This window comes from Armigeres subalbatus, chromosome 2 (assembly GCF_024139115.2).
Source record: "Armigeres subalbatus isolate Guangzhou_Male chromosome 2, GZ_Asu_2, whole genome shotgun sequence".
Classification (NCBI taxonomy): domain Eukaryota; kingdom Metazoa; phylum Arthropoda; class Insecta; order Diptera; family Culicidae; genus Armigeres; species Armigeres subalbatus.
Window position 1 is genome coordinate 276,003,189 of NC_085140.1, and position 21,577 is coordinate 276,024,765.

General features: G+C 40.0%; 1 protein-coding gene across 1 annotated transcript in view; it reads right to left on the bottom strand.

Moving 5' to 3' along the window:
- Positions 1-21,151, bottom strand: part of LOC134216394 (putative gustatory receptor 28a) — a 68,848-nt gene extending 47,697 nt beyond the window's left edge. The window contains exon 1 of the mRNA XM_062695294.1: positions 20,592-21,151. Within this exon, the coding sequence (XP_062551278.1) occupies positions 20,592-21,098 (507 nt within the window). The 5' untranslated portion in view covers positions 21,099-21,151. The remainder of the gene's footprint in view (positions 1-20,591) is intronic.
- Between the last annotated feature and the right edge of the window lie 426 nt (positions 21,152-21,577).

Genomic DNA, 21,577 nt, shown 5'->3' on the forward strand with positions numbered 1-21,577 from the left:
TTAGGAGTGGCTCACAACAACGTCTGTTCCCCATATTAGGGGCGGCTGCCGGCTGTCCGAGTGCCAGCGAGGGACTCTAAATTGAACTGTGCACATCATGATGCATCATGTCGGCATCGAAAATGCAGCCCTTTCAACGCGATGTAGATAGCGCAACCCTGGCAAGGTAGTCTACCGAAGGCAAAAGTAGAGTAAACGAATTGATTCAACGGAAACAGACCCGGCAACGAATGAAGGTCAACGACTGGAAAGTCGGATCTTGGAACGTGAGAACTTTGAATGAACCCGCACGTGTTGGGCTCCTGGCTTGTCGGCGTGAGTGTGGCAGCAATCCAGGAAATACGGCGGCCCAGAACTGGAGCACGTGAATTCCGGGCGGTGGATTCCATAGCGAACACTTCATTCAAGTATACTACTATAGCGGCGGTGACAGAGCAGAATGAGGAGTTGGCTTCATGGTGATCGGGAAGCAGATGAAGCGTGTTATCCGGTGGAAGCCGATAAGCGACCGCATTTGCGTGTTGAGAATCAAGGGCAAATTCTTCAACTATAACCTGATCAGCATATATGCCCCAACGAACGATAAGCCTGATGACGTGAAGGATGAGTTATATGAGAGCCTTGATAAGGCCTACGGAGAGTGCCCAACACACGATGTAAAGATTGTCATCGGGGATGCAAATGCGCAGATCCGAAGAGAAAGCCTGCTACGGAAAGCCTTCATCCCGCTACCAACGATAATGGTCTGCGAATTGTAACCTGCTGTTTGAGGGATGGCAATCAGCAGTACCTACTTCGGACGAGAGAATTTCCGCAAACACACCTGGCAACATCCGAGTGGAGACACTTGCTCACAAATAGACCACGTGCTGATCGACGGACGACATTTCTCGGATGTTATAGATGTAAAGTCCTTCAGAGGTCCGAACACTGACTCGGATTACTACCTTGTAGTTGCAAACATTCGGGCACGAGTTTCCAGCGTCACGAATTCACGAAACAACAGAACGATACGTTTCAATATCCAACGCTTGTCAGTTGAAGGAGTTGCTGAACAGTACCACCAGAAGCTGGACGAACGGATACCAAGTACCAATTTCAAGGCTTCATGGATTTATTTATGTTTTTTGACGGTTTTATCGCTGCTTTGTTCAATGCTGCAAGATTAGCTTTGTTTGAAGAATTATAGCTATCTCCAAAACCATAATAAAACGTCTAATAAAATCACAAATGTCACAAAAGCTTCATAAACTTATGAGTGGGCTAATGATTATCTTGAGGACTCCAATAAAACCAATTCTGAAAACTGTAATAAAACCGAATATTTTTGACATAGATTTGTCTTACGCACCTCCATAAAACTTAGTGGTTTTTTTTATAGGTTTATAATGGGATTATACACGAACATAATCTTTATGTTGAACTTCATGCATTATGGCCAACCGAATGGCCAAAAACAAGTTTCTCGAAAACCTAAACAAAGAAAACAATAAATAGGGATATAATATTAATAATATTAATAATAAATTTCTATCTCACTGGACATATTTTCATCTCATCACGAAACAAAGAAATACGGCACCAATTTCGTCGCTGGTTTTTGTAAACATGCGTGCTTGCTGCTGAGCATGAGCATGAGCATGAGCATGATTGACCGCCCACGGTTGCTACTCCGTTATTGCCAGGTCAGCTGTAATTACACAGAGAACCAACAGATGAAGTTTGGGACTAACATCATCTTCAATGTGTAAGAACTGGTGACCCAAAAATAAGCAATACCAGCGCCGGCCGTGTCCGAATGCAGGTCAATTGAGGAATGGGTAGGATAATGTTGACATGATTCTCGCTTTGATAGAAGCCGACGAGTCATCTGCACTTCCACGAGAAATCACTGGGATGTTGGATATATGGGGTAGGAATTGTGGCAGGGTTCGTTTTGGTAAACGGTATGCCGTGTATGCGTGTAGTTTGATTGAATTTAATACATTCGAACGAACACTAATTATTTTAAATATCAACCGCACTAAGCTGAACCATTTTTTTATGACCGGCCGATCGTTCTGCTTATTGAAGAAAACACGACCGGAATCGATACAAATCTATACTTCCTGATTAGGTTACATAAAGCAGAACAAAATTTCGATGACCGGCCGATCGTTCTGCGTACTGAAAAAACACGATCGCACTCGATACAAATTTTTACTTTCTCGCATTCGTCAGCATATTTCTGAAATAGGAAATAGAAACACGACCGCACTCGATACAAATTTTTAATTTCTGATTAATTTACTCACCCGCACAAAGCAAAACAAATTTTCGATGACCAGCCGATCGTTCTGCTTACTAAAAACAACACGACCGCACTCGATACAAACTTTTAATTTCTGATTAATTTGCTCACCCGCACAAAGCAGAACAAAATTTCGATGACCGGCTGATCGTTCTGCTTATTAAAGAAAACACGACCGGACACAATACAAATGTTTACCTTGTGATTAATTTACTCCCTCGCACAAAGTAGAACAAAACTTTGATGCCCAGCCGATCGTTCTGCTTACTGAAAAAACACGACCGCACTCGATACAAATTTTTACTTTCTCGCATTCGTCAGCATATTTCTGAAATAGGATTAATGATAATTGTTTTATTTCTAGACCAACATTCGAAAAGGGCGCAACAGCCAAAACTCCCTCCGATTCCTCGCATGAATATACAGCTATATATTATCAGTTCAGCAGAAAACCGAACCAGCCGCCAGCGAAGTTGGATTCCTCCCACAATCCACACGCCAAACCCAACCTCGGAAGTGGAGCGCTGTATAGCGCATCACCAAATGAAAACAGCGCACCACTTCCGAAGCCAGGTCCAGCGTACGGACCGTGAGAAAAATCCAACCCCGCCAATCGCCCACCTCGGCCCCCTACCAAACCGACAATACGTGTACGAAGAATCAGCAGGAACAAACCCCGGCTGCTACGCCCCCTCCAAATGCTAGTCTAGATTTAAAGTTGACTTTGTTGTATAATATTGTGCCAGATCCAGCATATAATGTGTCTAAAAGATATTAATTAAGGGAATATTTTTCATTTCAATACCTGCATTTCCAAACTCTCTTATTAGGTATAAAGAATATAGAAAACTAAATAAAGACATAAAAATACAAAAAAATAATAAATATGTACGAAAATGTGGAGGTATGAAAAGACAGAATTACGAGAATATGAAAATACAAAAATAAGAAAATAATGAAATACCGTTTTGACTCAAATCCCGAACATGACTTACACTCCGAACACTGGCGTTTTAGCGCCCTAAAACTAAAACTTTTATTGGTTTACATTACAGATTACAAATGAACTCGACTTCCTGTGGAGAAAATTAAACGAATTAGGCCAAGATTTAGGCCAAAATAGCGATTTAGAAGCGAATTTTCGGAATATAAAATTTACATTTTCTTAATTTTGCACTCATCCTAAATGTTTAACGCATATTCATTATCACGTGATATTTCACGATCACGTTGCAAAGATTTTGGTGGCAAATCTAAGTCAAACGATTAAAAATACGAGCAAAAAAAATCGTGTAAAAACAGAATCCCGTGTACAACATTATACCACAAACAATCACACTATTGAAAACCGCTGGGGTTAGGAAATTGATCTGTTTCGCAGCCTTTTTAATACTTAAACAACATCTTTTCAGCAAGTATCTGGATTCCATAATGTCCATAATTTTCGTTCTTTATTTGATGGTCTTTGCCTTCGTATTAAGAACGCAATAGGAAGAGACAAACCTTATTTTAGTTATCCTACCCTACCAAGCTAGAATTGAAAAAAAAGGCAGTGCTTTCAATTTGGCTGCGAATGATCTTCACCTCCGATGCCGATAACGCTGGCCATTTCTCCAACTGACCAAAGAGTCAGCATTATGTACGGCTGCAGCAGCACTGTCAGCGGTTACAGCAAAGATCAATGTTAATATTCTCGAAACCCTTCACACTGTATCATATACAAATTTGGAGGCTGTCATAATGAGGGGGATGAGCAATTCCTTTAAAAGCAGTACATTTATCTAGAGAGTTGGCAATTCCTCTCCCAACCCACATACTTTCAATTGAATGCCCTTGATATCGCCAACATTTAAGTAGTTTATAATAATTGCAGATGTTTTACTTACTGTTTTACAATAATACTTTCAAAAGATAATAAAGGTACATGGATAGATCTCACCAGGAATTTCCAGAATCTTCAGAATTTTCCGCATTTTGACGGCAAGTTTTTTTCGCTACAATGCATAATCTTTCTGTTCACTCAACACTATGTCAACAGATCACATAAAAACACCTAGAAAACTATCCTTAACATCACAAATTCTGCACAGATGCATCAAAACATTACGACCAGCCGAATAATATTATTTCGCCGATGATACGCAGATGCAAAATTTTGACACGATTTTTTTTTGCAACCTCTCGTGGCGCTTACTACGATCGAACCTCTGTAAACATGCGTGCTTGCTGCTGAAAAAATCACAAAAATAAGAAGCAAATCAAATACCTTTCCATTGCTTATTTTTGATGAGATGAAATCCAGGAGCTGTTCCCTCACAATGAATACGTAAACTTTGAAAATTGGGCATTCGCATATTTGAAATTTTGTTGTTTATTGATAATAAAATCCATGGGTCAAATCCAACTCCTGAGAATGGAATAGATGATGAAGATCGAGGAAACTAACTGATTATGTCATTTTATTTCCGTTAAATTAAGATAGTATGAATACGAACACGCACTAATGATGCGATAACCAATATTTGAGATGGTCTACTGCCGCTGTTGGAAGCATAACTTCAATTGAAATTATTGTGGACCCCGGTAACTTGATCGCTTATAACCTGAACACTTTTGAATTTGTAGCTTGATGACTTGAACATCGTTCATATTAAAAATAGTTCAGACGCCATTCAGCACGAGGAATGGCGAAAGTGAAAATTAAACATCGTGAAAGAGAACGCATAATCAAAACAATCGGCAAAAAAGTGAGACAGAAACTGTTTTATCTGATGCTTATAGTTATTAAAAGTTCGAAATAGAAATGAACGCCGTTAATTGGATTGAAGTACCATTTAAGTTACTTGGAGTCCACGTTTCGAACTTGATTCCTCTCAAGTTCGAACTTGAACTTGAAAAACAGTATATTGATTAATGATTTGCTCAAATTTAATTTTCGTAAGTCACGATATTGCGACGGTGCATTTAAATAAACTGCTTTTCTTACCTGGTTTCACCAGAAATTCGTAGGCGCACCAAAATTGTATGCACGCGAACAAGTTCTGGGGCATCCAATTTCCAATGAATCCATATTATTTTACATCCATATACATAAATGTTGTTTTTTTATTCTCTATTGAATGTTGTATTTTTTCATTCTTCCATTCCTACGATTTTTCTTTTCTCCAGTTTAATAACAAAAAAGAAATTTCCCTTTTTTGACAGCGGTTTTATGGCTGCTTTATTAACAACTTCGAGCTTGCTTTGAAGGCGTTCTCAAGAGTGGTCCACTTGGTCATAACATAATCTTGTACACAGATAGAAAAATCCACTGGAATTTACACTAAAAATCATGCACATACACACTTAGTTTTTATTTTTGCAGCTAGGCGAAAATCCGCACAGCCGTACGCCAGCAAAATAAAAAAAAACTTATGTTACGGCAAAAATTACGGCAAAGCTGATTTTCGGTCAATTATTTGCTGATTTTCAACAACTTTGACAGAAATCTCGGCAAAAAACATGTTTGCTGGGGCACGGCTGTGCGAATCTCGGTAAAAGTTCGACATTTTGCTGAGATACCGGTAAAAAAATTAAGTGTGTAAATAGAACACCATTATTAGCGTAATTCCACCTCCACGTAGGATACAGCCTAAATGTATACAAAATTTGACGTGAATCGTCATTATTGCATACAAGTTGTAAACAATCTTGTTAGGAAGAGGACCATTTCAGCGTACACGGACTGATAAATCAACCCAAACTTTGAGTTCAATATACGCACTATTGAGAATATCGCAGAAAAAATTTACCCAAATTTGGGTACTTTTCCCTTTCTTTCCCATGATTGCTATCAAAACTAGAGCAAGATGCAAACACCTCACCGAGGTTGCTCAGCCCAATAACCCAAATTTGAGTAAATTCAATATTCTCTATTTTGGGTTGATCAAGGTCCGCTTTGGATAAATTAAACTCAGCTTTGGGTAAATTGTTTACATGGGATTAAAGGCAAACTACCTAGTGCCAGAAAAGTCATTTTACTCAAATTTGGGTTATTGGCCCAAACCACAGTTTTGAGTGCAAACAACCCACTTTTGGGTAGTTTTGGTTTTCAGTGTAGAATAGCGTAAATTTCCGCATGTCAAGTTTTACGCGCTGTTTATTTTTCATTATTTTTTTTCTGTATATTGGTCTTCAAGAGGTTGTCATGTAGATCTTAGTTTTATTGCTAGTCTTCAAAATTTGCTCTCCAAACTTTGCTCTGAAACTGTTAAGGTGATTATAAAATGAAACCCGTGGTGAATTTCAAATTCAAAACACGATTATCTACATACATTTCCAAAAGCCCAAATCTGGCGTAATAGTTTTCGTACAGTACCGAAACTCAAATTATGATTGTTCAGCATAACTAAGCAAACGATCTACCATTATTTCAGCCCCATACGCGTTATGGTTCTTTCATCTCGTGCTCTTGAAAAAAAAAATTGGAAAAGCACGTGGTTTACAAAATGGCCGATTTCTGGCTTTATTGTATAATCACCTTAATGGCGCGTGGCATAAGACTGCGCCAGTGCCTGCCATGTGCAATGACCGAGAGGGGAATTTGCTGACAGACAAGACTATGGTGGCAGTCAGGTTGAAGGAGCACTTCGAAGATTTGTTGAACGGTGGAAATTAAGGAGCAGGATAGACATAGTCGGCTACGGTCAAGCTGTGGAGCCACCAACGCTGGACGAGGTAAAGAAGGCTCTAAACGAGCTGAAAAACAAAAAAGCTGCTGGGAAGGACAACATCCCGGTCGAGCTTCTCGAACACGGAAGTGAGCAGCTGCATCAATCAATCCACCACATTATCCAATATGGGAGGATGAAGAACTTTCTTATAGATTGAGCATATGGATGGTCTCATATGCTCAATCTATAAGAAAGGGCACATACTAGAGTGTCCAATTACAGAGGGATAACCCTTCTCAACTCGGCGAACAAAATCCTGTCGCGTATCCTGTTTAACAGACTGAGACCGCTTGAGGAGTCCTTCGTCGGCGAATACCCGGCAGGTTTTTGTGAGGGCCGATAAACGACGGATCAAATGTTTAGCCTGCGGATGATCCTTGATAAATTCCGAGAGTACAACTTGCAGACTCACCATCTGTTCATTGATTTCAAAGCAGCGTACGATTCAGTGAAAAGAAATGAACTGTAGCAGATAATGTCCAAATATGGTTTACTGGCGAAACTGATTAGACTGATACGTGAAACGTTGAGTGGCTCGAAATCAAGTATCCGGATTGTAAACGAAGTGTTAATCTCGTTTGTGACCTTAGACGGATTGAAGCAGGGTGATGCACTTTCGAATTTATTGTTCAACGTTGCACTCGAGGGCGCTATTAGAAGATCTGGCGTGCAGAGGAACGGCACTATCATCACACGGTCGCATATTATTATTTCTACCAGAGGCGCGGCCACGTTCTGAGACATGGGTAGGACAAAAACTGGATCATCAAATCCAAATCAAACTTTTCTGGAATTTTAACGACTTTCCGGAGATCCTCTCGGATTTCAAGAGATTTTTTCGGACATGCTCAGATAAGTTATAAAACTCCCTTTGATTCCTGTAAATTTTATAAAATATTGGATGAGTTCAAGCAATTATCATTAACTTCTTCTTCACTACGATCTACCAGTAAAGCTTATCATCGCCCAAGAATCTTTAAGAGTGTTCAGTACTATTCACGAGTTTTCAGAATTCTTAAGAACAAAGTTACTCCGAATTTCAGACTTTTTTCTTTTTAACTTCTAAGATTTCTTTCAAACGTAGTTATATTTGTGATTCCTACAGATTCCAATAAACTTTTAGAAGGTTTCAGAATTCTTCTTCTCATAGGACTGCTACCAGACATCGAGATGTGCTACAAACATCATAAACTGCTTCATATTCGCATATTTCTGCAATTGTTTTCTCAACTTTTGGAGTTGAGCTCAGCAGTCTAGTGACAACCGCTTCTTCATCCATAATCCATAATCCATAATCGTCCATAATATAGGCTCACAAAATCTATCCTTTTTGATATGTTCTCAAATAATCCGGAATTTCTTCTCCTCAAAACGAGTTTCCTGCCGAACCATGCCAACACGAAAGGAACCGGTTAATATTTCGCAGAGTAATGGTCAATTGAATATTGAAAAAAATATCCGCCTAATCATTTTGCCCAAGCTCGGTGCGTCTGCTTGTATGTGGTAAAACGAAGAGTTTATACTTATCAGATAACATTTTGCATATTATTAAGAATATGTGCTTGGTTTGAAATATTTTGACCGACTTATTTGGATTATTTACAAGGTTGTACACTTAACCCCATTTAACGCCTGACCATTTTACCCCACCCAAAATAAAATTGAATTGTGCAAAATGAATATTTTTTCAATTTTTTTCACAACAGGCTTTGTTAACCAATAAGATAAGCTTCGACACACCTGCATTGAACAATGCAATTTCTTGATAGCTACTTGATAAACAGCAGCAGGGTGTGTCCAATTTACCCCCACCACCCCAATATTACGATGACTCACCCAAACAAGACGTTTGATTTTTTTTAGCAAATCGCTCAAAGTACTGAAAATAGTTTAAGGGGCTCCAGAGTATCGTGGCTAGATACTCCAACGGCTGCAAACTTTCAGTGATGAACTCTATATAAGCATTGGAAACGTCACCTTATTAGAGGAATTCCAAAAAAAAAAAAGACTAAACCTTTGATAAATTTTCTTAACTAGGGCGGCTCAAATGTGTTCTGATTAAGACGGTGTCATCGAAGGTAACTCTCGTTATATTTTTTTTGATTGGCATTCAAGAAAATTATTTAGCACTTTTTTAGTGGAATGTATTCACTGTCATAAGACGAGTTTAGTACAATTCCATTTAATTCCACCACCTCGTATTATTTTTACATATACGTATTCCGACCTCAACTGTAAGGTCGTCTTCAGTGTCTCGTACGTGTCAAGTACGAGACACTGAAGACGACCTTACAGTTGAGGTCGAAATACATATAAGTAAAAGTAATACGAGGTGGCGGAATTAAATGAAATTATACTAAACTTGTCTTATGACAATTTGATTAGCATGTCAAAGATAGCCAACGATTCGTCAGAAGAATCTCTGTCCAATGGTAGTTCCTACTTCAGTTGACTTTGAGGAAGAGAGCTATTGCTCTCGTAATGTGCAAAATAAAATAGAAAGATAACTTCAAACATCACTGGTTTATTTTCTGTTCAACATCAGAGAAAAGCGATCAGATCCGGAAACGTAAAAATGATCGGTAGTTTTGATATTCTCTTTTAGTCTGTACCAGAAACCCGATTACCTATGTTGAGAGATATGGATTATTAAATCTTAAATCTAATCTGTTAAAGGTACCCCTTGAGACAGCAAAGGTACCCCAGGTATAGAACTACTGGTCTAGCGCACTGGAGGAAGTGAACGATTTTCTAGAATTCAATATTCACACAATGCGCATATGCTCATCAAACTTTCTAACATTCTAAAAGCAGTTTTGATTTTCAGAAAACCATTTTTTTTCTATAGAGTCCAATCTAATGCAGTAATTTCTTATATAAATCAAACCTACCTCTCCAACGGCCAAGCTTGCAGCGTAGACAATCTTCATGATTACAACGAAATGCATCAATCCTTGGTAGAGAAAAAAGGCCATAAACTGCAACCTGCTAAAATGCGTTTCGGTGTAGACATCGGTAAAAACAGTCTCCAAAATATAGTACACGTCGAAGAGGCTAATCAGAAACGATATCGCTATTATCGCCAGCATTTGCACTTTGAAATAGTCCTCCATGCAGTCACACGCGTCGCAGATTTCGCTTTGAATACTGGCAACGCGATTGATCAAATCTTTCCGGTTCCCGTTTTTCTGAGTTGGAAATACTGTTGATACCGCATGTGAATGTTGGCATCTATGTTCTTCATCTACATGAATTTCACTGCCGTTGAGTACTAATTTATCCACTGATTTATTCCTTTCTGACACCAAGATCCTGTTCAATAGCTGGAATCTACATTTACATTGATTCAGCAAGGAGACAAACAGCATGGTGATCATGGAGATCATCATGAATGGTAGCATGAAAGTCAACCACGAAGTGACACTGAACGGAAAACCGGAACTGAGCACAATAAACACACACGTACCGAAATACAAAAACTGGATCACTAACTGGTAAACAACGATCAAGTAATTGTGAAATAGTGTCTTCTTGTAGTTGATCTCGGTACCGATTTCATTGAAATGCTGATCTGTTGTTGCCAAACAGTGAAATGCTTCAATGAGCTTATTTCTCTGAAAAATGCTGTAGATGAAGGTCATAACCAATGCGCTCATTGCCGTTGCCAGTTGCAGGAAGTCACCGATGTTACTTATGTTGGAATCGAAAAAATATCCAGTAATGTATTCATGTTGAGATATTGTAATTACGAAGGAAACGGTGAAAACCACTGCATGAATGAACGAATTTATGTATCCAAATGTAGTGCCCTGCAGCCGGTGGTTAACGATTGTGAAGGGCGTCGTCCCACCAATGCAGGTGAAGTTAATAATAGGCCGTTGAGCTTCAAAGAAGTTTGATGGATTAAATATCCTTCGGAACCATCCTGTGATTGTCATAGTTGAAGCAATGCACATTATCCTTCAGGATCTACTCTATCTGGCTCTTAAACAACGACTGTTGCCCAGTCCTTCCCTATTGCTCACTATGCAATGCTTCAGCTAGAGAGCTCTCTGTTGAACTAATGGGAATTGTAATGTCAATATGTGAATCACGTTTATTCAGTTGATTCGTTATTGATGTTGCTTGTTGAGCAATTTGGCCCAAGGTGGGGTGCCGTTCCATTCAATCAAAGTAATATTACTGATGTCAAATGGTTATTTGGAGTGGGATCGCAAACACAACTGGAAACAAAGTATTATTAATGGTATTCTGTGTTGAATAATTAGTTAGAAGGGAAAACAGTTGTAAGAAATTAGAACTTGAATTAATGTACCTAGCGGTGTTGGTGCCTTTCTCGTACGTTTGAAAATGTGAAAAGGTAAAATGTGGAATGTAAGAAAAGTAAAAAAAACAGCACTGATTGTAGGACAGGTCCCATTATTAGTATTCAGCGAGATTATTCATCGAACGCATGTTGTTGCGAGTGAATCTGTTAAGGATAAGTGTTCTTAATGAGAGAGTCGTTATACGCGTGTTTTGTATAAAAATGAAGTAGGGCAATAACTTTTTGACTGTGTTATCCATTGTATTTGCCACACAAGATACATATTCATGCAATGGCGGGCATAGAAAAGCTTTCAATTGATAACTGAGGAAATGCTAATAGAATACTAAGTTGAAAAGCAGGCCAAGTTCCAGTTGGAATGTAGAGCCATCGAAGAAAAAGAAGAATAAAAGTAAATACAAGAAAAGTTGGAAACAGCACTAGTGGTTAAACTTATTTCAAACATCCACGTCAAACGCAATTTGTTGCGAGCGAATCGGATGAGTAGAAGTGCCAAGAAGCTATTTTGCTATTCACGTTTTAAAGTTAGTGTTTTGGTTATAGCTTATGATCCCATAATCCAATTTGACCCAATTTCAATAGGAAAAAACTTATTGCAAGAAATTCTATTTATGCCAATAAAATGGGCGAGACGTTTTGATAAGTTTTTTGCGTAAAAACTGATTTTTTGCCATACCTTCGGATTTTAAAGGTCCGATATGGCCAATTTTTAATAGGAAACAATAAGACAGGATTCACGTGGAATGCAACATGTTGAGAGCAAATCGATTAAGCGTAAGTGCTTGAAAAATGGGCGAGACTTTTAAACACGTTTTTCGCGTAATACATAAATTTGGCCATAACTTCTGAGCCCATAGTCCGATTTGGCTAATTAAAAAAAAACAATGAAAAATGATTTCTCATGGAATGTGATTCGTTGCAAGCAAATCGGCCGAGGGTAACTGTCCAAAAACTCAGCGAGAATTTTTCGGCGTGAGAAAATGTTATTTGGGCATAACTTTTGATTCCATAATACGATCTAGCCGGTTTCCAATAGGAATCAATGAGACAGGATTCCCCGTCGAATGCAAATCCAACGTCCGAGAAGGATGAGTATTTAGTATTGTCTGGCAGCTGCATACATGGTTCACCAGTAACTGCGCTCAATGAAGTAGGTCGTGGGTTGCTAACATCTTTTATTCGTTGAGCGGCCGTCAACGAAGCCGGCTTGATAACTTCCCACGAACTCATTCACTAATGGTGACAGACGATGGAATATGATCTGGGATATCACTTTGTAGGCGGCATTAAGGATGGTGATCGCTCGAAAGTTCTCACACTCCAGCTTGTCGCTTGTTTCCTGACTATCAGTGTGTGCAGACAAGTGGCTAGCTTTTCCGGGCCCATCTTGATGAGCTCAGCTTCGATACCATCCTTACCAGCTGCTTTATTGGTCTTTAGCTGTTGGATGGCATCCTTAACTTCCCTCAAGGTGGGGGCTGGTTGGCTTCCATCGTCCGCTGAACTGACGTAGTCATCTCCTCCGCTGCCTTGACTTTCACTGCCTGTACTCTCAGCGCCATTCAAATGTTTCTCGTAGTGCTGCTTCCACCTCTCGATTACCACACGTTCGTCCGTCAAGATGCTCCCATCCTCATCCCTGCACATTTCGGCTCGCGGCACGAATCCTTTGCGGGATGCGTTGAGCTTCTGGTAGAACTTGCGTGTTTCTTGAGAACGGCACAGCTGTTCCATTTCCTCGCACTCCGCTTCTTCCAGGCTGCGTTTCTTCTCCTGAAAAAGGCGGTCCTGATGTCTCCGTCTATAACGTTCCACGTTTTGCCGAGTACCTTGCTGCAGCGCGACCGCCCGCGCTGCGTCCTTCCCTCCAGAATTTGTCTGCACTCTTCGTCGAACCAATCGTTACGTCGACATCGTCCTATATACCCGACGTTGTTCTCCACTGCGTCGTTAATGGCTGCTTTGACTGTATTCCAGCAGTCCTCAAGAGGGGCCCCATCGAGTTCACTCTCTTCGCTGCCTCGAGATACTGCGCGTATGCAGTGGCGACATCAGGTTGCTTCAGTCGCTCTAGGTCGTACCGCGGCGGGCGTCGGTACCGAACATTGTTGATGACGGATAGTTTTGGGCGCAGTTTTACCATCACCGGATAGTGGTCAGAGTCGATGTTAGCGCCACGATATGTCCTGACGTCGATAATGTCGGAGAAGTGCCGTCCATCAATCAGAATGGTCGATTTGTGATTCTGTCTGCAGTGCTGATGTGTTGGAAGTAGGTGCTGCGAATGGCCATATTCTTGGAGGCGGCGAAATCAATTAGTCGTAGGCCGTTTTCGTTCGTCAGCCGGTGGGCGCTGAACTTCCCAATAGTTGATCTAAACTCCTCCTCTTGGCCAAACTGAGCGTTCAAATCTCCTATGATCCCTTCCAAAAAACCTCCAGCAGCGCTACGATGCCGAATCCACGGTCCTTGAGCACATCGTCGATTATGCGTGTGCTCCCGATGAAGTTGAGAGATTTGCAGTTCAAAGAACCGAGTTTCCAATCGCTAGTCCCTTTTCGTCGCGGTGGTCTTCGCCGATGGTTCCGATCCATACTCTCTTGTTGATTGTTCGTTGCTTATGTTTTTTTAGGGCTGACTTGCAGGGCTTGACATCAAATCCCCTAAATTTCCGGAGGACCATTCCCGGTGGACCATGGTGCACAGTTTCAATTAGAGTCCCTCGCTGGCACTCGGACGATGATCAGCCTCCCCTAACTAGCTTATAGGCTCCCCCAGACCTAAGCGATTTCATCGCCGCGACGGCCGACAACCGGAGGTTATTAGGCCGAATGATCATAAGGCCGAATGGCGACCCGGCCGAAAGAGAGGTGAAGAGTGAGAAGTAAGTAGTGCGAAGTGAGCAAGAAGTAAGGCGGAAGACGAAAGATGTAAGAAGTACGAAAGAAGAAGAAAGGAGGAAAAAAAAGAAGAAAGAAGGTAGAAGAAAGAAGGAAGAAGAATGATGGAAGAAAAAATAAGAAATATTAAAGGAGGAAAATGGAAAAACGGAAAAAGAAAGAAAGGAAGAACGAAGAGGGAAGATGAAGGAGAAAGGAAGAAGGAAGAAGAAAGAAGGAAAAAATAAAAGCGGAGAAAAATGAAGCACGAGAAAAAAGGAAGAAGAAAGAAGGAAGAAGAAAGAAGGAAGAAGAAAGAAGGAAGAAGAAAGAAGGAAGAAGAAAGAAGGAAGAAGAAAGAAGGAAGAAGAAAGAAGGAAGGAAGAAGGATGAAAGAAGAAAAAAGAAGGAAGAAAGAAACGAGAAGAAAAAGAAAATAAGAATGAAAAAAGAAAATGGAAGAAGAAGAAATTGAGAAGAAGGAAAAAGGAAGAAGAAAGAAAGAATAAAGGAAAAAGGGAGAGTGAAGAAAGAAGGAAGAAAAAAAAGGTAGAAAGAATCAAGAAGGGAGAAGGAAAAAGGGGTAAGGTGATGAAAGAACTTCACATTTCTCACATTTTGCTGCTTTCTTCTTATTCGACCTAATGGCCATTCAGGCTAATGGCCTATCTATCTATCTATCTATTTATCTATCTATCTATCTGTCTATTTATCTATCTACCTATCTATCTATCTATCTATCTATCTATCATTCTAGAGCAACTTCCAAAATCGTTGACATTTTCAGCCAGATGGGTTTTGACCTAATTAACTGTTTCGCCAAATGACATATTCGGTTAAACAACTTTCGGCATTGTATTTGACCAAAAGTTATTCAGGCCAAAGCCATTTGTTCGAATACTATTTTACGAATAAAACGTTAATTTTTCTAGTCTCATTCCATTTGACCGAAATGTTATTAGTTCGAAAATGGTTAGACCGAAAACATCATTTAGCTGAAAATGACATACACCGAATGGGTAATTTTGCTGAAAGAGTCACTTGCCTGGAAATATTGTTTGACGTAGTACAGTGAACTCTCCCTTACTCGATACTGAAGAGACCATCGAGTTAGGGAGGTATCGAGATAGAGAAAACATTTTTTTCTCCAAAATATCAAAAACTTTTCATAACATGTAGAAATCAAGCTCTAATTCTCTTCGTTGACTTCCCCTCTTTTAATTAAAAGTGACAAGCAGCGGATTTCTTCGTGGTTTATCACCTCAGAACGATAGAAGACAATGCGAACTTATGAGGTGATAAACTGCAAATAAATCCCCTGCTTGTCACTTTTATTCAAAAGAGGGGAAGTCGATGAAGAAAATTCTCTCTTGTGACATTCGCTCTTTTACCAGATAGAGCTTGAAATATGGTTTAGGGTCATTTGACAGAATGCTATTTGGACGAAAGTGTCATTTGGTCGAACGCCGTTTGGCCGAATGGTTAAAATTGGTTTCCTTATAAAGTGAAGTGAGAAATGAGATGTTCAAAGCGAATAGTGACAAGTGAGAAATAAGATGTTTAGAGTGAATACAGAGTAGTGAGAAATGAGAAATAATATGTTTGAAGTGAGTATTGAATAGTGAGAGTGAGTAGTGAAAATGAGAAATGAGATGTGACAATTTAATGGTGAGAAGTGAGATATGATAGTTGTGAAGTGAGAAGTTGGAAGTGAGTAGTTGAGGAAACAGAAGCAAGAAATAAGAAGTGAATAGTGAGATATGAGACAAAAGAAAGAAAACAAAACAAAGAAGAAGAAAGGAGAAAAAATAATGGAAGAGGAAGTATAAGAAAGAAAGAAAAAAGAGAAAGAATGAGGAAAAAGAAGAAATTAAGAAGAAAGGCCGAATAATGAAGTACAAAGAAGGAACAGAAGAACATTTATGATGTAAAAAAGGTGAGCAAGAATAAGGATGCAAGAAATAAGAAGAAGAAAAACGAAAGAAAGAAGGCAAAAAAGGGAGAAGGAAGTTGGAAAGAATAAATATTAAGCTAATTTTTTTCAATTTTCTCCTCATTTTTCTCTTCTCATTCCTTGGTCCTCACGTTTTACCTCTCATTTCCCACTTCAATCTTCTCACTGTTCACTTCTCATTTCTCATTGCTCACTTCTCACTTTGCACTTCTCCCTTCTGACTTCTCACTATTCACTTCGAACTTTTCGCTTCTCACATCTTACTCTTCACTTCTAACTTCGAATTTCTCATTTATTACTTCTCACTTCTCACCTTTCACTTCTCGCTTCTTACTTCTCACTTCTCACTTTTTAATTCTCACTATTCACTTTTCTCTTCTCACTGTTCTTTTTTTTTATTTATTTATTTCATCTTTGGTTCAAAACCACACAGACTACAGTATCCTTATCCTATTTTTGAAGACAAGCTTTCCAACATTATGATCAAAGTAATATGTTTGATCGTTAATATGTTACATCGTTAAACAATCTACAACATCTGTCAAGTGGTTTGTTGTAACCGTAAGCAGTGTGGTGCACCGGGGTCCAAAGCAATCGGGGATTGCGTAATCGGCGGCTAGGTGCGTGGAAGTAGATTTCCCGGAGCACGCTACTGCATTCAATTTTGTCACGGATCATGTCAAAAACAAAAAGTCGTTGTAAATACGTTCGGCGTTAGGAGAGTGTTTTTTTTCCTAAACAATGGAGGGGGAATCTGCTCAACAGACATCCTGGGTTGACCAGGGAGTGCGGGGTTAGGGGCCACCTCCAACGAGGCAGGACTGCATCCCCGACCCGCTAAACCGTTTCCATTGCCGCCAAGCCCATCGTCCCTTCGGTACAACCAGAAAGTAATGCTTCAAAGGGGGGCCAGTGCATAACCCACCCTCGAGGTTAGCTGCGTGTCCTTGCAGCATCGAACATCGTGACTCGCTTTTTTTAGAAGAACACCATGGTATCGTGCCAGCGCATTGCCGGCTTTCCAAGTGGCCTTACCATGCCCTATGTCCTCGGAAGGTGAGCAGGGTCGACTTCGCGCCTGCTTCCCTCGGCACGACTTGGAGAGTGTTTGGAGAGTGTTTGCAAGCCAATGAGCGTACATCTGTGCTCATACGGTGGCAGGTTATCGGGATTGGTCCATGGCAGCTGTTGTAATGCGAATCTGACGAAACGTTTCTGGATGCTTTCTATGCGTGATGCATGAATCGCATGGTAAGGAGCCCATATTTGAACTCCGTACTCAAGAATGCTTCGGACCAATGAGCAGTATAGTGTTTTCAAAGCATAAACATCATCGAATTGTGCAGAGTTGCGACGCAGGAAGCCAAGCATAGTGTTGGCTTTAGAGATTGTCTTTGAGATGTGCTCGTTATCCGAAGCTTACTGTCCAAGGTAAGGCCAAGATCCTTTATGGAGTTAACTCTCATAAGCGGTAACTGGTCCACCGAGTAGTCAAATCTGATTGGTGAGTGAACACGGGAAAAAGTAATGATTCTGCATTTGGTGGCGTTGGCTTGCATTCCGTTTATCTGACACCACGATGATGCGCACAACGTCGGCTTGAAGTGCACAGCAATCTAAAGCTGACTTCACGACTCGGTAAATTTTCAGGTCATCCGCAAAAAGCAGCTTGCACGAGTGTAGCTGACCGCAAACGTCGTTGATAAATAGCACTAAAATTAAAGGTCCTAGGTGACTCCCTTGTGGAACGCCAGACGGAATCTCTAATTCATCGGAAGTGGTGTCACGAACCTTGATGAAGGCTTTTCTTGAAGTCTAGTACGAATGAATCCAGTTGACGATCCACGACGGTAGACCAATACGTTCAGTTTCAAAATAGAAAGATCATGCGAAATTCTTTCGAAAAGTCAATATACACAACATCTACTTGTTGCCGCTTCTCGATGCATCCAATAACAATATTGGTGAAGTTCATCAAATTAGAGATCGTCAAACGTTTTTGCATGAATCCATGCTGGAATTCTGATATAACGGATTTAACGGCTGGATAAAGCTTGTCATGCAACAGTCTTTCGAGTACTTTGGCCAAACAGTTCAGGATCGAAATGGGTCGATAATTTTCTACGCTATGCATGTTGCCGGATTTGAAGATTTTAACTTATCACTTCTCCAATTTTTCACTTTTAACTTCTCACCTCTCCCTTTTCACTTCTCAATTTTAACTTTTAACTTAATACTTCTTGGTTCTCACTTTTCCCAATTTACTTTTCACTTCCCACTTTTCAATTCTCACTTTTCATTTCGAATTTCTCACTTCTCACTTCTTACTTTTCACTTCTCATTTGAAGTGACAGATCTCATTTTCAAATTTCTTTTTTCTCACTTTCACTTTTCAATTCTTACTTCTCATTTCGTACTTCTCACTCCTCACTTCTCACTTTTCACTTCTTACTTTTCTTTTCTCACGTTTCTCTATTCACTTCCTATTTCTCACGTCTTATTTCTTATGAGATGTGCAAAATGTAATTCTCACTTCTTATTACTCACTTTTACATTACTCACCAAACGACATTCGACCAAACGTCATTCGGCCAAATGGCCAAATGGCCAAATGACATCATATATTTTGTGCATATGAACTGATTCTGACGACATCGAGTTAGCGAGATAAAAATGCTTTGGGAAATTACTTCGACTTAGAGAATATTGAGTAAGGGAGGTATCGACGTACGCAGGTAACGCAGTATGCTAAATTCAAGGGACTTAGAATTTCATCGAGTAAGGGAAAATATCGAGTTAGGTTCTAAGGCCGAAAATATCATTTGCTGAACGGGTAATTTGGCCAAAAAGGTTGACACTTTCACATAAAAAAATATCTCGAGTTTCTACGTGATGTTTTGGAAACATCACTCGGGAAATTACTGAGATGAATTTCAGAATTATTTAAAGAATCACTTTAATAAAGAAATTTAAAAAAACTTTACGAGACAAGCCACCTCGGGCTGAAAGTCTCGGGAAATTCTACGGAAAAATTTCAGATCAGAGAAATAGCGGTAGATCAGTCAGCGGCGGCGTGATTCCGAAAACTGGCGGCGGTGGCTTGGGGAAAGCAAAATTCAAGATTTGGACAATACTCGTCTTTCAACGGTGACTCCCGGAACTAGTCAAGGACGTTACGCGACGGCATTCATAGGAACTCCAGAAAAAAGGGGGAGTTCTGATGTTCACTGCACTGTATTCGACAGTGGAAAGAAAAACTTTCTCTTTCACTTCACATCAGATTTCAAAATGTAAGCTCAAAAACTCTATTCATATAGTGAAGAGTTCTCGACTCGTAGTCGATCCCGAGCAGCACACTTGTCATATACCAGTCACTGTGACTCATATGCAACCAAATCCAGTCACATTGAAGTTGCTGCAACAAAATCGATCTGAATTGTGCTACTAGGGATGATTTCATGTAAAGCGGTTCATGACAGCTTTGCTTAGTCATCTTCCTACAACATACATGTTTTTCATTTTTGTGTACTACTCGTTAATACCATTTTTGAAAAATGGCGTATACGTCACTTTGCCAGATTCCGGCAGTACATTAGTATAAACAGACAAATTGATCAAAACAAAAATATTTCATTTCAATTTCATTAATTTTCACTAAAATATTTTTTGTCTTTAAGTTTAACCACTCGTTGATCATTAAGGGACGCTTTGTACAAGGCCCGCTGGTGTTTATGTGATATTTTATCAGATACCACCAGCTGTGAGTCTTGGGGACCGACGAGAAACTTTAAAGCACTGTTCAACTTTGCCGCCATATGGACTCTAGCGTAATTGGCGTACTGTAGTCGAGGTATCTGGCTCAGCTCCAATGCCAACTCATCCCGATTGAAATAGTCGGCGACGTTTGCCCTTTCCGATTAACGATATTAGGGCATTGAAAAGCAGGTATCTTCGGCAAAGGAGCGGCTATTCCTGAATCCCTCCGAGCTCTAGCATATGCTTAATCGGAAGGGGCATTCGCTTACTGGATGACACTTCCGTTGAAAGACTTGATTGCATCTGTAATCATCGCTGAACAGCGATTGCAAGAGCTCGGCGTTTTCGAGCACCAGTTTGTTTCCGAAGGGACAATTTCGTGGGAACTAAATTTTGATTATCCCACTTTTGAAACCAAATTGTCGTGTATGTGGAAGGCATAGTTACAGATCGAACAAAACGACGCATAATAACTTTCGGTTGGTACAACTTTTATTTTCCTATCCATAACCACAGACGAGGTGACTACTCTTGTCGATCTTCTAAAACACACTATTCGAAAAAAGATACATTAAAGTTAATTGAAGAATTGATTTGAATTTTCCAGCTGGGACATTGCCTTCTCTGAATTATACAAAGACCTACATATATTAATATTAATTCCTAAACCTACCTCATTAACAGCCAATGCTGCAAAGTATACAACTTTCATCACTCCAACCACGTGCACCAGTCCTTGGGAGAAGAAAAATGCCACAAACTGCAGCTTGCTGACGTGGCTGTTGGCCGAGCCATCCGCAAACATTTTTTCCACAATGTAATACACATCGAAGACACTAATCAGAAACGAAATCGCTATCATCGACAACATTTGCACCGTGAAATAGTGCTCCAATGAATCACAGGCATCGCAGATCTCGCTTTGAATACTGGCCACACGATTCAGAACTTGTGCGTACCAGCTGCTCGAACCGGCCGGAAATACCGCAGATATTCTACGTGGTTTTTTAATCCTTACCTCTTCAGTTACACTATAAACATTGTCTCGAGCCAGATTCTTTTCGATGATTTTCTCTCGTAAAGAAGACAGGATTTCGTTTAACAAACTGAATCGATACTTGCATTGATTCAGCAACGAAACGAATAAAATGATGATCATGGATATCATCATGAAGGGCATTAGGAAGGAAAGCCATACGGCAAGACAAAACGAATGTCCTGAGTTGAACACAATGATCGAACATACAGCAGCGTACATAAATTGAACCAGAAATTGTAAAACGACGATGAGGTAATTACTGAGCAAAGCTTTCTTGTAATTGATTTCGATACCAACGTCATTCAAATGTTTATCCGTTAGTGCCAAAGAGTGTAACGCCTCGATGAGTTTGTGTCGTTGGAAAATGCTATAGCAGAAAGTCATTATCAAGGCTCCCGTGCCAGTTGTCGCTTGAAGGATGTTGCCCAGATTGCTTATGTTCGAATCGCTGAAATATCCTGTGACGCTTTCACGCCTCGAAATGGTTATGAAGTAGCACGAGATGAAGATCATGGCGTGGATGGATGAATTGATGTATCCAATAGTGTTACATCGTAAAAATGCTTGTTCTCGTTGTCTGACTAAGTAGAATGGGGTCATGCCACCGAAAAAAGTTACGT